This window comes from Microtus ochrogaster, chromosome X, assembly GCF_000317375.1.
Source record: "Microtus ochrogaster isolate Prairie Vole_2 chromosome X, MicOch1.0, whole genome shotgun sequence".
NCBI lineage: Eukaryota > Metazoa > Chordata > Mammalia > Rodentia > Cricetidae > Microtus > Microtus ochrogaster.
In genome coordinates, this window is record NC_022026.1 from 4,593,968 (window position 1) to 4,609,535 (window position 15,568).

At 35.0% G+C, this 15,568-nt stretch overlaps 1 protein-coding gene across 1 annotated transcript in view; it reads right to left on the minus strand.

Annotated features, from left to right (window-relative positions):
* Positions 1 to 1,797: 1,797 nt before the first annotated feature.
* Positions 1,798 to 15,568, minus strand: part of LOC101991854 (testis-expressed protein 13C-1) — a 20,047-nt gene continuing 6,276 nt past the window's right edge. Inside the window, exon 3 of the mRNA XM_005358451.1 lies at positions 1,798 to 1,951. Coding sequence (XP_005358508.1) covers positions 1,798 to 1,951 — 154 coding nt within the window. The remainder of the gene's footprint in view (positions 1,952 to 15,568) is intronic.

A 15,568-nucleotide genomic window follows, 5' to 3' on the forward strand; every position in this document is an offset into this window, starting at 1 on the left:
GAGGTAGAAGCATACATGCATACCATATTTAATATAATTTAACTTTGTATCAATATATAAGAATTAATACCAACATAATTGTCTAAAAAAATAACTTACAAATACCAATCTATTATCCCATCATACAATTATCCCTCTTCTTTTTAGAAGATCCCTGAGCCTATAAAATTCCTGCCCCTACCCTCAACTATATAACAATTATAACCAACCCCTATTTGATGTCCCTAAACCTGACGACAAACTTTGCTGGGAGAGGGGACATCATCTTCTACATTCATTGTATGCAAAACCCACTCCTCCAAGTGTGCTGATCTGATCTTTAAAGGCCCCAGGATCCTTTTTCACTCTGTGTATAATATAATTCAATTATTATATGTCTAGCTTCTAGGTCAGTTATCCCTATTTGTATGGCCCTAGTTAGTCTTTGCAAAAATTCACTGACTCTGCTTAACCCTGAGATATGATTCCATTCTCTTTCCTTGGTCCTGAATCCTGTCCCAAGCCTTTAAAGCTGCTGTGTTTATACATATAGGGTGTGGTCAACCTAAAGAGCTTGGTCCTGAGGATCAGAGTAAAGTCTGTCACCTAGAATTTGATCTAGGGAAATCTCAGTTTCTTTTGCTCTTTCCTGTTGTTCTAAAATTCTCGCTTCCTCTTTAAGAGGTCATCTCCAATGCAATTGTGGCCCACTTTCTAGGACAGCTGAGATGAACTGAGCCCAATCATGCGATGTGGTTTTGTTACTGAAAGCCCAGGTTTTGATCTCTCTAACAAAGAACGAATGTATTCTGTAAGTCACAATAGCTTGTTTAATTTCTTTTAAATCACTCATACGTATGGACTCCCGTGTATATTCCTTGATATCCTTAGGGTATTTGGAGACAGCTACTTTTTCAGACATTATTACTGGAAAGGCAGGAAGAACTCTGGGGAAGCTATCCCAGAGAGTTTTATGCACTGATGAAGTTAAATTTTGCCTTCTTGTTGTTTGTTCCTGATCATCAAAGTCAATAATTTCCCCAAACTTTTCAAATCTGTTTACCATTGCCTTCTGCAAGGGCTGGATCTCCTGTCCAGTATTCTATTCTAATGCCCTCACTGAGGATTTTAAGGTATGAGGTCTGTCCATTAGAGATAATATCTCATCCTTGGACATAATCCTCATGGCATGTATATTACCTTCTTGGAGGGACATTCTATCAGTCAATTGGCCATACCCCTTTGACAGAGTCTGGTTAATACATTCATCAGTGTGAATCCTCTCAAATAATGTTTCAGCAGCCATTTCATGCACTGGATTTTATGTGCCAAATCAGGCGTTTCCTTCTCCAGGGCGCTGAATCTCTCCTTAAATTAATTTCTATTAGACTAGCTTTTCCAAAATTAGCTCAGTTGACCAAGTCATATTAAACAAATCTCTAGTCTCCTCCTTGAGAACTCCAATCTCTTTCTTGAAGAGGTTGGCATCAATCTGAATTGTTTTTAAAATTGCCTCAGCCGAATGAAAATTGTTAATTAAGATGGTCTTGCCCTTCCTTAGAATTTCAACTTCTTTTCTAAGAATCCCGGATTCAGTCTGTAAAGACTGCATCATTTTTCTATTGTCAAACCATATTATGAAAAAACTATAAAATACAAGAAAAAGGGTGAATCCTAGAAATAGCCATGTAAAAGGGATGTCATATGCGTCTTGTAAGACCTCACACATGGTATAAGTGAAAAGGCTATGGAAACCTTGGATAGTTAGATTGTCTGACATATTTCCCTTTTTAAATTTAAAATAATCTTACCTGTGGTTCAATCAGGCTCCAGAGCCTCACGCCATTTATGCGTACTGCCACCGCAGATGTAGACTACCCCTCCGGCTTCCCTCAGCTCATTCCTGGCAGCCGCTGCTGCCTGCCAGTAGGTGACCAGGTACACCTGAATCCAAGTCCTTGGTTTTATATGGCTGAATGAAAACGAAAAAACTGAAAAATATACTCAAATCAAGAAGTTAAAATCACAGACTGTGTGCTCTGTGAATATGTTCGGCTGCTCAATAGTTTTTCGCTCTTGCGGAGCAGCAGCGGTGGCTGGACCCAAAGCCTATGGTATGGTGTGGGACAGGGCACATGCACCTGGAAGTGCTCGGGGTCCGGTGCTTGTGGAGGCTGCCAGGAGTGAGCTGGAGGGAAGCCGCAGTGGCCCCAAGTTCAGGCAACAAGTTGTTGGCGTATTCGGTTGGTACAATAAAAAAACAGACCAGCTCAAGAACAACAGTTATAATTTAATAATTGAAAAAGGGGGAACTCATGCTATAAGAGTGGGAGGTCCAAAATCCAAAATAGTCCAGTGAGCACCGCAGGGGGTGGGGGGAGGGAGAGAAAGAGCCTACATCTCTGGGTTTTTCTACCTGGGCTCCTGGCAGCCACACCCTAACCAGATGTGATTAGTTAAGCTTCTCCATCAACTTCCTGATGTGGGAGTCCCCTTTGTGTGTAGTGATTTCCATTAAGGAATAAACAGACTGCCTTAGTGTTGAAGGAGCTACAGGTTGCATTCCTGCCGCCCTGCTCCCAGCCGCCTGGCTCGTTTATGCCCCGAAATAACAAAACACAAACTGTATTCATTTAAACACTGCCTGGCCCATTTCTATTAATGTGTGTAGCACCAAGGTGTGCTTACTGGAAAGATTCTAGCCTAAGTCTATCCTGGGTTGGAGCTTTATCGCATCTGCCCCAGAGAGGAGAAGAAATAGCATCTGAGCTCACTTCCTCTTCCTCCCAGCATTCTGTTCTGTTTATTCCGCCTACCTAATTTTCTGTCCTATCAGGGCCAAGGCAGTTTCTTTATTTAACCAATGACCTTCCTCCATCACCTTAGCCTGTTGATAGAACAGAACTTAGGCAGGGAAGACAGAGCTGAATTCTGGGAGGAAGAAGGTAGAGTCAGGGAGACGCCATGGATCTGCCACCAGAGATAGACATTCCAAATCTTTGCCAGTAAGCCACTGCCATGTGGTGTTATACAAATTAATAGAAATTGGTTAAATTAAGATGTAAGAATTAGCCAATAAGAAGCTAGAGCTAATGGGACAAGAAGTGATTTAATTAAAACAGTTCCTGTGTGATAATTTCTGTTCTGAGAGGCCAGGACTAACAAGCGGCCTAGTGATGTGGGAGTCCCCTCCATCTGTGGTGATTTCCATTAATGAATAAATAAACTTCATTGGCCTATTGATAGGGCAGAACTTAGGTAGGTGGAGAATACAGAACTGAATTATGGAAGGAAAAAGGCAGATTCAGGGAGATGCCATGGATCCACCGCCAGAGATAGATGTGCTGAATCTTTGTTGATAGACCATGATTTAAAGATTAATATAAATGGGTTAAATTAAGCTGTAAGAGTTAGCCAATAAGAAGCTAGAGTGAATGGGCCAAGCAGTGATTTAATTAATTTAATTAATACAGTTATTGTGTGGTTATTTCGGGGCTAAGCTAGCTGGGTGGGGAGACGAACAAGCGGGCCTTCCTCCTACAACTTCAAAAACTCTAGAAACATCTCTCTGCCTGAACAATCATCCAAAGTTCTTCTGTTACATTTCAGATACCCATCTTCAAACTACTGGCCAATAGTATCTGGTAGTCTTTTCCATGAAGTAGGAAATTTAAAAGAGAGTTCTGCCTATATTGCCATTTGCTAGTCACCTTTATTTGTGTCTTGCAGAATGTCTGGAAGATTATTTCATGAAGTAATAACCCCAAAGGACTGTCTCACCTTCTTTAGGCAACTTCAACAGTTATTTTTTTGTGGGTCATGAATACCAAGTTCATAAAGCATAACATCATGCAGTCCAAACAAGAGCAGTTTCTTGCCCAAATGTCTAACAAACTCCATAAGGAGTCTTTTAAATGTCCATCATCCTCTTGAAGTAGATTGGTACTGCCAGGAACAGATCTGTCTCACTTTCATAAAAAGTATAAATTCTTAAAACATTTTTAATACCATATTCTGTAGTCTTTGAAAGGTTTGAAGAATGCCTATCCATCTGAAACACATCTCTGTACATCTAGAAAGTCTAACATGACTACAAGCTAAACTATTATAGATCACTATCTATTAACCTATATTTCTTAATTATACATTTCATTTTTAAAGGAGCTGCAAAAACACAATACATGAAGGAAGAGCACAAATATACATATGATAAAAGTGACCTAAAGTTTCTATCAATAGACCAAAACTATCCATCCCAATGCAAATCTCAATAGCATAACCCCCTTTAAATGTAAACAAACTTTTATAAACAGTCATTTAGGGAATTTTGGCATAGTATTCTTCAAACTGTTTCCTGCTTTTTGTTGGGCAAAGTAACTTTTGAAGATGTTTATAATGACCTTTCAGGGGATCTCGGTCCATCAAACCAAATTAGTAAGGAAGGATTCCACAGGTCCTCATCCTCTGTGGAAACAAAAGAAGGACCACTTTCCCAAAGCAACATATTATTAGACCCAAATTTTGAAATAAAGATATAAAAATATAAAGGTGGGTTTAGCTTCCAGTCCATACAATGAAGTGTTTCTTTGTACTTAGCTCCTTCACAGTCAAAAATTTCAAAGAAAACATAATAATATACATGATACAGACTTTTTGTGTATTTTCCATCTTTACATGGCTTATTTTTCTTTACTCCTTTTAATCTATGATTGACTGTACTCTGTCTCTTTAAAGACTTCATTTTATTTTGTTAAGAAACTATTTGCTTCTTTTTATAACTATACTCTTTTTCTTCTCTCTCCCAAGTATACATACATTTATCCAACACTATGACCCATATAGAAGTCTTTTTCATCTAAATCTCCCTTATTGTGTCTTATTGTGTATCTGTAATCTTTTTCTGACCAGAATCACCTTGTTATGCTAAGTGGTAGTGACTAGAGGTAACAAGGCCCTGCCTGCTTGCTCCACCTAGTCCAATATGATGGAAGCATGTTTGCTGCCTCTGAGAGCCATGCACATCACCTCATTTTTAAATACTCAGAGGATCTATGTTGCCATTAAGTAAGCTGTAGCACTCTGCTCACAAAACCTTTTTAAATTCCCCATTACTAGACCCCCTGAAAGAATCATTGCTGTTTGTGCCAGCAAACTAGGATGGCACCATTTTGAAACCACACATCATTTTGCTTTATTTTTTATTTTTCTGCTACCACTGAATCAGAAAGACCTCTCTTAAGGAAGCTTCTGCACACTTCCAGCCAAAACCAAAAATGCAGCTAAACTTTGTTTTGTGTGTGTGTGTCTACAATAACTTTCCAAGCTTTCTCAGGTTTTATGGGGATGTAGTCAGACATATTGGTGTGCCAATCTGTTGGGAAACCCCTTTGGATCCTTAGACAGAGCAGTATGCAGATAACTATTGAGACTTCTCCCTAAAATAACATAGTTCATGGAGTTATTTGAAAGAACATCAGACAAAAAACCATCACAATTGTACATAGCTTTCTGAGCCACTAAAATTGTCCTCTAACTAACTGTTCACATCTCACAACTGTTAAATGGTGGACAATTTGTTATACAATAATAGATAATATATAATATTGTATAATATAGTACAATAAGGTTCTTGAAATTATTGTCTTTGAATATTTTGCCAATGTTTTTTTGCCTACAGTTCATTAAAAACAGACACTCCATGAATTTGAAGATGTGCAAATTGCAGATTATATTCATGTTATCTAAATCAATAGCTAAAATGAGCTTTTTGTTGCTTTTATAATAAAAAACTATAATGGGCTATATTCACAGTATTCCTATCCCTATTATAATAAAAAAGCCACTCTTTTTTATTATAAACGGATACTCAAAATATGATTACAGTATATAAAGTTTATTAGTCAGAAGAAAAGACATGTTATCCCAACTAAACCACAATGATTCTAATTTTATTGAAATTATGTACAGTGAACTGAAATTTTAGTTCTTGGAATCAAATTAATGTGTTGTTAGTTATACTTCTATTTTTTTATAAACTAATTTTTTGTATGAAACACAGAATGATAGGTGAAATTACTATAATAAATTAAGAGATGAATTATCATTTAATGCTTCTGATATATTGAAACATATTTATAGATTATTTGATTTTAGCTAAAAAACATTTTAATTTGTTAAACTGTAGAGATAATGAGTGGAGCTAATTGTCCTGGATAAATCCAAAATCAAGACTATGGGATATATGTTTGAAATATGAGCACTTCAATAAACATGTGATTTATTCCATGACTTTTCAGGCCAAATTCTTCTTAAAAGTTTTTCATGTTTTTCTGGTTACGTTTGAGGAGAAAATATTTTGATTAATAAATGGAAACTTGTATTCTTTGAATTGTGTTTTGAATGTTCTTCCATGCAATAATTATAGCATCTATATACCTACATTTAGTAGGTATTATATTTCCACTTCGTAGAAGGAAAAGAAACAAGCAATTGGTTATTTAAGACAATTGGTAATCTCCAGTCCTAGGAATCAAATCCTTTAGTACAATATATTGGATAAAATTTACAAAGTGAGGTAGTCTTAATCCAAAGATTTAGTACTTCAAGTAGCAAATAAGATACATATCTATATCCATGCACATATAGAGAGATACATAGAATTGATATTGATTGATGATAGATACATATAGACATAGATATATATATATAGATATATGAATTATAGAGATATAAAGATATGCATGATAGGTATAGATATTTAGAAGTGCTATGGATTGAATTATGTATATATTCTCACCCTAAATTCCAGAATTCTAATAGGTCTGAATTGGAAATTGATTGCTATGTTAGTCACATTTTTCATCTCTGAAACAAAATATATAAAGAATCATTTAAAGGGATATGGGATTTACTTCCAATTATAGTTTGAAAGTACATAATGCATCATAGCAGGCAATAAACAATGGATATCATGCCAGTTAGATGCTTCTTGCATCTCAAACTTTCCTAATGTGCACAATCTGAAAAAAAAAAAACATCACTAACAACTATGGAACAACTATTAAAACACAAAACCTGTGAGGAATATTTTCCATTGAAACTATAACATTTAGAAGTACTTATTTCTGATGTAGCTCATTAGAATGAATCCATTAGCATAAGTAGCAATCCAATATTACTGTTGTACCTATAAAGACAGAAAATTTGAAGACAGAAACATAATTCAGTGAAAAAATATGTCAATAGACAAGGGAAACACAAACTATATAAAAACCTAAGAGAAAGATATGAAATAGGTGCTTATTTCTTAGTCATTAGAAATAACCAACTATTTCAATGTAAAGTTTTACCTAAACAGTGGTTTGATCCATCTGATAGAATCAAAATTTGAAAAGGGAGGTAGGTTTATATATTCAATTTATCCAGTGTCACCCTCCATTTTCTCACCACCATAAATTAAATAGCTCTAATTCATAATGATGTTTGGCCTCATCACAAACCCAGAACAGTGTTGCCAACTGAACATAGACTAAAACTCTTACTACAATAAAGCTTTAAACCTTTGCACTGTTTTTCTCATTTACGCTGTCACAAAGGTATGTGAGAAAAATTTACACAATTGTTTTCCATGGCATACAAAGGTTTATTCAAATTAGTGGTTCTTTGTATTACTTATCAACTACAAAGGAAAAATAATTTAATTATGCAAATGATTATGTAGTATTTATGAAAAGTTGCTCAAATTCCATGAATTTTTCTGATTCAAAGCAGAAACTATTACTTCAGAATAACATGTAAAGGTAATATTAGAGGACCCCCAATCTAGTCACACTTTACCAAGTGTTTTATCCTTTTTTTATTTGTAAACTCATTAGAACAAAGTCTTATAAAACTATGTATTGTAACAGAGGTTTACTTCTTTAGTTGTGATTATTTCAAACTCATTGAACCTCAAGTATCCATTCATAAGATTCATTTCCTTACTGAGAAAAGCCAATTTGACAGTGACCATAGCCTTCCACTTTCAGCTCCTACTAAGGATAAAACCTTCTTAATCCTTACTTTCCCCCCTACAGTATCAAAAAAATAAAATAAAACCATCCAATTTAATATACATTCTACAATTTGTTCTTTCTATAATTCGCATGCTTTTGGTCACTCAAAGTGGTATAGTTATTTCACTTTTTTTCCCCTTTTTAGGGACCTACCATACAGCTCCCAAATAAATACACAGAGACATATTCTTGTGAATGCCTGGCCTTATCTTGGCTTGTTTTTTTTTTTTTGGTTTTTCGAGACAGGGTTTCTCTGTGGCTTTGGAGCCTGTCCTGGAACTAGCTCTGTAGACCAGGCTGGCCTCGAACTCACAGAGATCCACCTGCCTCTGCCTCCCGAGTGCTGGGATTAAAGGCGTGCGCCACCATCGCCAGGCTAGCCAGTTTTTTTTAACTTAAATTGTATTTAAATTAAACTTTAATAACTGAGCTTTTTCCTTTCTCTATTTGTGCATATCTTCTATATCTTTCTTATGTTGTATCTAGTTGTGTGGCTGCGTGACTGGCCTACAGCATTCTCCTCTCCTTCTTTTCTTACTCCTCCCTTTTTCTCATTTTCCATTGTATTTATTCTCTCTGCTTGTCAGCTCCAGCTTTCCCTCTTCTGCCTAGAATATTGGGCATACACTTATTCATTAGACCAATCAGGTGTTTCAAACAGGAAAATTAAACACATTTTTAGAGAATTAAACAATTCAACACACAAGAATTCAACACATCTTTGTATCATTAAACATGTTTCATAGCATAAACAAATATACCATATCCTTATCTAATATTCCACACCAAGGCTATCTTCCATCTTTGATGTCTATGTCTTCTTACCATAATAAATGATTCTATTTAATTTGAAAGTTCAAATATTTTCCAGCCTGAGAGAAAATTTACTTGATTTCATATATTTTATTTTCAGTACAATTGAACTTAATTTCTTACCATAATCAAATACTTTATAAATAGTTCATAATCAGAGTATATAATATCATGTTTCTTATGCTTTACTCAGTATAAAGGTTTAGGTACTAACTAGGTATAGGCATATAAAAATCAAGGTATGTGGTCTTTCTATTCTATTGAACAATTGATGAATTTGGCACTGCCAATCAATACCATTTTTCTTCAAAATCTCTGGTCTGGCCTCAAATTCACAGAGATCCGCCTGTTTCTTCCTCCCTAGTGCTGGGATTAAAGGCTTTCACAGCCACCGTCTGGCTCAAAATTTTTGGTCTGATATACAGTAAAAGAAAAGTAGATATTCTCATATTGCAGTAGTGAAAAATGAAGAAAAAATATAAAAACAACTCAAATTTCCATGAATAGGTGTTTGAGTAAAAGTAATTTCTAGTATATAAAGAAAACCAATCATTTAAAGCCGTGTGTAGCAGAAATAGTACACTGAAGTTTTGTGTACACCATTGTATACAAAAGGCATTGATCAACTACCAAAGAGAGAAATTAGAGATATCTCTTTTACATATTGTGATGGCATAATTGAAGCACCTTTTAATTTCACTTTTTTCTTCAAATGGATCATGCAGGCAATTCCCTTAAAACATATAACACTAGTCCCTTTTCTTATATATATTCCTATAATCTCTCCCTGGTGTTGGATGCCATTCTGTATACAATGAATATGTTTTATTACCATTGGTCAATAACGAAGCTACTTTGGCCTATGGCAAGATAGAATATAGTCATGGTGGAAATCAAAACAGATACAAGGAAAAAGAAAACAGAATCTGGGAGACATCCGAGGCCACTGGGGAAGCAAGATGTGAAGTAACAAACCATAAGCCTCATGGTAAAATATAGAATAACAGAAATAGGTTAATTTAACTTGTAAGAGCTAGTTAATAATATTCTGGACTAATAGGTCAAACAGTTAATAATTGATATTAAGCCTCAGAGTGGTTATTTTGGAGCTGGTAGGTGGGATAGAACCCTCTAGTTACAAATGGTGTACCAATGTGAGACTTTGGAGTTATGCAAATGATTATGTATTATCTATGTAAAGTTGCTCAGATTTCATAAATTTTCCTGACTCTTAGAATACAAACAAATGCAAAGCAGAAACAATTACTTCAGAAGAACATATAAAGGTAATACTAGAGGAATCCCAATATAGTCATACTTTACTATGGAAATAGGGCCTAAGAAAGCTTTAAAAAGTTCTAAATGCACGTAAATGGAGCTGTACTGGGCTTCCTAGTTTCATGGTCTCACGCCAGCAGCAGCAGCACAGTGACATGTTGTCAAACAGCTACCTATAAGATGGTGTTAGGCAGCAGCCACCAAGAGCTATGTGGCATGGCAGGTTTTTACAGTCTCACATATGCATTGGTACAGAGAGGCTAATCAGAGCTGTGTGGTGGATTTAACTTTTGTTCATATAGACAAAAAACTTCTGTGGGCCGACTGCATTCTACCTGATGAGAGTATGGACAGGTGGCTAAGCATGATGCTCACTGCTACCTCCACCATTTTGAAAAGTCATAAAGGACATAACCAGCAGTCAAAGTAGCTGCTTTGGTCCTAGTCATTTGCCTAGCCCACTTACCAGTTTAAAATAGTGATCAAAAAATTACAAATACATAATAAAGGCAGATTCAGACAAAATAACCCTAAACAGGTGTAACAGTGTGTTTAAAAAATGTACTTAGGCTTAGGAGAGAGAGGAAAAGTGGTATAAATCATTATGAAAAGGAATAGTTTTAACAAATAAAACAAGATCTTTAAAGATAAAGTAAAAGTAATATTAAAAGCCATATGGAAAATACCCAGAGTCTGAATTATGTATACTATTCTGTTTTCTTTGATTTTTGACTGTTAATAAAGTAACTGCAGAGAAACATTTGATTGTAGGAGCTGCTAAGCTAAACGAAGATAATGGTATCTTGACATAAAAAATTGGGACTAAATATATATTACTTTGGAAAAGAGGTTTTGCTTTTGTTTATGCAGAAGATAAAAAGCTACAGATTTCTTACAGGCTAATATGGTTTGATCAAGTAAAAGGCTGTGAGATTTCTCTATGGGTATGAAGGTCCAGGGGATCCAATATTCAGAACAGCTTAAAGACAGCTGACTGATATGACACAATTCCACAGACAGGATTTAATTGTAATTATAAATTTTCTCAGGATTCTCATAAGAGTACCAACACCTCCAATCAGCAAGAAATAGTATAGAAAACTATGTCCAAATTACTAAGTATTTATATTTTTGTTCCCATTTAAAGGGGGCATTGTTATAAATGACTAATGGTCATAGTCAATCTCCCTCTAAAGAAAAAAGAGGGATATGATACAAAAGTGATGAAAAAAGGTAGATTATCAAATCTATTTTAATCCAAAAAACATCTGTTGATCTCAAAATACATTACATTGATATGGATTTTGATTTATTGATACAAATTTAAGGTAAATTTTGCTATTATATATATACTTGTTTAAGGTATTATGGTTATACAGCTCATTAAAAAATTGACATATATTTAAGAAATACAAATTAATAGTCATCTATAATAGTTAAAATTATAGACATTCTAGTTAGGTTTTCTAAATATGCAAAGATATATTTCAAATAGATAGGTAATCTTCAAAAATTTCAAAGACCTTCAAATTATTGCATTTAAAATGCTTTAAGAACTTAGACTTGTCTTGAAGGTGAGACAAATCTGTTTCTAGCAGTGCTAAATTACTTCAAGAGGATTATGGGCATTGAAAAAGCTGGTTATGTATTTTGTATACTTTGTTGCAAGGCTTGCCATTTGGCCGAGAACCTGCTCTTGCCTAGAAAGCTTGATTGTATGCTGCATAAGCTGCAGATGCAGGACCTACTGAAAAATGACTGTGAAACTTGCCTAAACAAGATGGGACAGTCCTGCAGGGTTCCTGCTTCATGGAAGATTCTGCCAGATATTCTACATGATATAGACAGAAATGACTGACAAACTGCCAATATAGGTCAGACAGTTTTTAAAACTTCCTGCTTCATTGAAAAGTCTGCCATATAACATGGGCTTATCTATAGGCAGAAGATGGATGCTCCAACATTACAGAAGAACTTTGCATGACTGTCTCAACAGTCAGATGTCTCTGTAATTCCTAGAGTTTTGGAAATTGCTTGCAATGCACATCATGTTTACTTAGGTAACATACCCTTCTCGGGTCTTGAATAGAGTTGAAGACTAGATAGTTATAATTATAGTTTTCTTTATTTATAATAATTGACTCATTAAATATAAGACTTTAGACTCACAAATATAGGATAGATGATAGAATATTTTCTTTAGTTTTGCTAAATACAAATAAAATAAAAATAACTATAATTGTTGCTTGATATATGTTTTGTTGTATGCAATTTTATAAAGATAAAGTTTGAACCTTCCTTTTTAATTAGACAAAAAAGGGGATGATATGGGAAGTCTCTTTGTATGCTGTCAATATGTTTTATTACAATTGGTGAATAAAAAAAAGTGCTTTGGTCTATGGCAGGACAGAATATAGCTAGGTGGGAAAAAACGATAAAGGCAAAAGAAAGCAGAATCTGATAATTGCAAGCAGCCACTGTGACTTGAATAACTAAATGCTTCTGCAGTAGGAAATTTTCTCAACCCTTGATGGAGAAGAAAATAAAGTCCAGTTTCTGTTTCCAGCATGGGACTCATCATCAAATTGGTATAAACAATGCACAGGTCAGAGAAACCACAAGGCACCTGCCAATGTAAACAAGTTTCTCATGTAAAGAACTTCCTCAGGTTAGACTAAAGTTTCATCTGGGCCATGAATAAGGTAAAAGGTGTACCCCATGAGGCACACAGTCAAAACCCACACTTGGGCCATATTAGTCACTAGGGTAGTGAAACACAATTAAGATGACTGCTCTCAAAACATTATGTTCTTAAATAATAATGAAGAATTTAACATATTATTTCAATATGTAAATTAATAATATATCCATATATACAACTTCAATAGTGTCATATGACAGAGTTCTAGATTTTCACTGTATGTTATATTGATATTTAAGTATACTGAACTGTGTACTTAATAATTGAGCTTGCAAAAAATGTAACATTCCATGTAAGGGTACTTGGAAAAGCCCCAAGACCCCAAAAGACAAATATTGCTTGGCTTATCTCATAGAATAAATGTACATTTTTAAAGCAGAGAAAAACATGAGAGTATAAGGAGACCAATGAGAACATAAAACAAATAAATGAGAGAGTGAATATAATCAGTGTACATTGTATATAGAAGAGTAAGGTCATAACAAAATTCATTATTTTTGAATAATCAATATACTAATAAAATTATTAAAGTGGGCTATTAAAGTCATATGTATCATCTGTGCTTCTATAGGTATATGCACAGTATTTAAGAAATGATTTATACCAAAATGGTAAAATAATGTCATAGTTTTGTGCATTCATATATATGAAACTAAATGGCCATACAAATAATAAGATTTCATGGAATTTTCTTGAAGTTTATTTATCTTTTAGTATGTTTCCAAATTTTTATTTTACATATCAATCAGTTTATCCCCACTCTTCTCCAGTTCCCTTCTACCCCCATCCAATTCTCAGAAAGGGCAAGGCCTCACATAAGCGTCAGCAAAGCCTGGTAGATCAAGTTGAGGCACTACTTAGCTTCTCCCCTTCCTAATTTTTCTGAAGTGGAATTACGCTACATTTAAAACAAACAACAAAATTGATTTGACATCAGAATTTGCATCATGTCACCTTTGTTCTCAAATATATGAAACCAAAGAAAACAGTCCTCATCAGAAGACAAAACTACTACAGTTGAGAATCAGACTTCATTTAAAGCATGGATTTATCAAAAAACTGCACATATTTTTAAATTACTTCCACTGTTCTTTGTTTTTGTGAGCACAACTTCTACTAGAGCCTCATAACCTGCTCACAGTGACACATTTCCTCCAACAAGGCTATACCTATTTTAACAAGGCCATATTTCCTAATATTTTCAAATAATGTCATTTCCTGTGAGCCTATAGGAGCCATTTTCATGCAAAACGCCATCACTGAAGGAAATTGTGATAAGAATTCATATAGTATAGAAATGTAGAGGCAGGAGCTGGTGCAGAAGCCATGGAGAACTGCTTCTTATTGACTTGCTCTTAGTGGCTTGGTCTGCCTGATTTCTTATAGAACTTAAGACCAGTAGCCCATGATCAGAACCCAGGACTACCAACATTAATCACTAATTAAGTAAAGGACCTATAGTCTTGCCTAGATAAAAATTTTATGGAGTTATTGTCTCAGTTGAGGTTCCCTTCTCTCAGATCACGCTGGATTGTGTCAAATTGACATAAAAACAAGCCACAATCCTTTCTTTTAAAACCCTAGCATGGTGGAGAGAATGCTCTTTTGGTGGTTTGGTCTTGATTTGGTTTACTATTTTCTTGTTCTAGCTTGATTCTTCTTCCGTGGACTAGTAAAGTTATTTGTGCCATTGTATATTGGATCTATATAACTAGTTTTTTAAAGTTATAGTAGTTCACAGTTGGGAGATCGCCTAAGTATCAAAAGCTGCTCTCTACATACACTTTTAACAGTGCTGAAAGTGTTAAAAATAATGGGTACTTTTGAAGATGGAGTGAATAGTTTTGCATTGTGATATGACAATGAGACTTGGAACAAGGGATGTTGCAATGTTATGTCTTAAAAATCATTATATTTTTGTGTCAAGTTGATGGGAGGCATCATTGTGATGATTAATCTCGGTACCTAATGTGATAATATATAGAATCACCCAGGAGGTGGGCCTTTGGTCATGACTGGTGTAGGGTTATTATGTTTAGGTTAATTAATGTGAGAATAAAAGCCCAATGTGGGCAGTGTCATTTTCTAAGTTGTGGCCCACACTGAAAAAAAATAAATAAAAGTGAGAACATCACTAATGTGAATAGTAGCATATAGAGGTTATGAGGTCCTTGTGATTACATATGGCACTGGGGGAAACAGGAATAATAAATATACATTCTTTTCTCTTCAATAACAGACATGTATACATGTTTCTGCCTGGAAAGATGGGAATGGATATAATTAATAATTTTGTGATCTTTGCTATCTGTAGGGCCAGGTATCACCTGAACCCCTCAGAGGTCCCAGATACTTCTCAGACTCCTGAGCACTGTTTCCCAGCCAGTAGAACCTATTCTTATGAAAGAAGTAACAGGTACTTTGCAAAAGACATGTGCATTGCAAAGGAGTTTTGACATAGTTATGCCTTAAGCTTCATTGTGATAAATTGTCACAGGAAACTTTTTTGAGACATTGTACTATGTTTAAATATGTTAAAAATAAACTGTTCAGGGAAGAAATTGGAACCAATACCAGTTAATAAAGTCATGTTGAACTTTATTTCCTTTTTGCCTCATGAGGATTATTTCATTGCCAGCCATGGTGTTTGCAGGTATTCTTTCCCAACACACACACACACACACACACACACACACACACACACACACACACAGAGAGAGAGAGAGAGAGAGAGAGAGAGAGA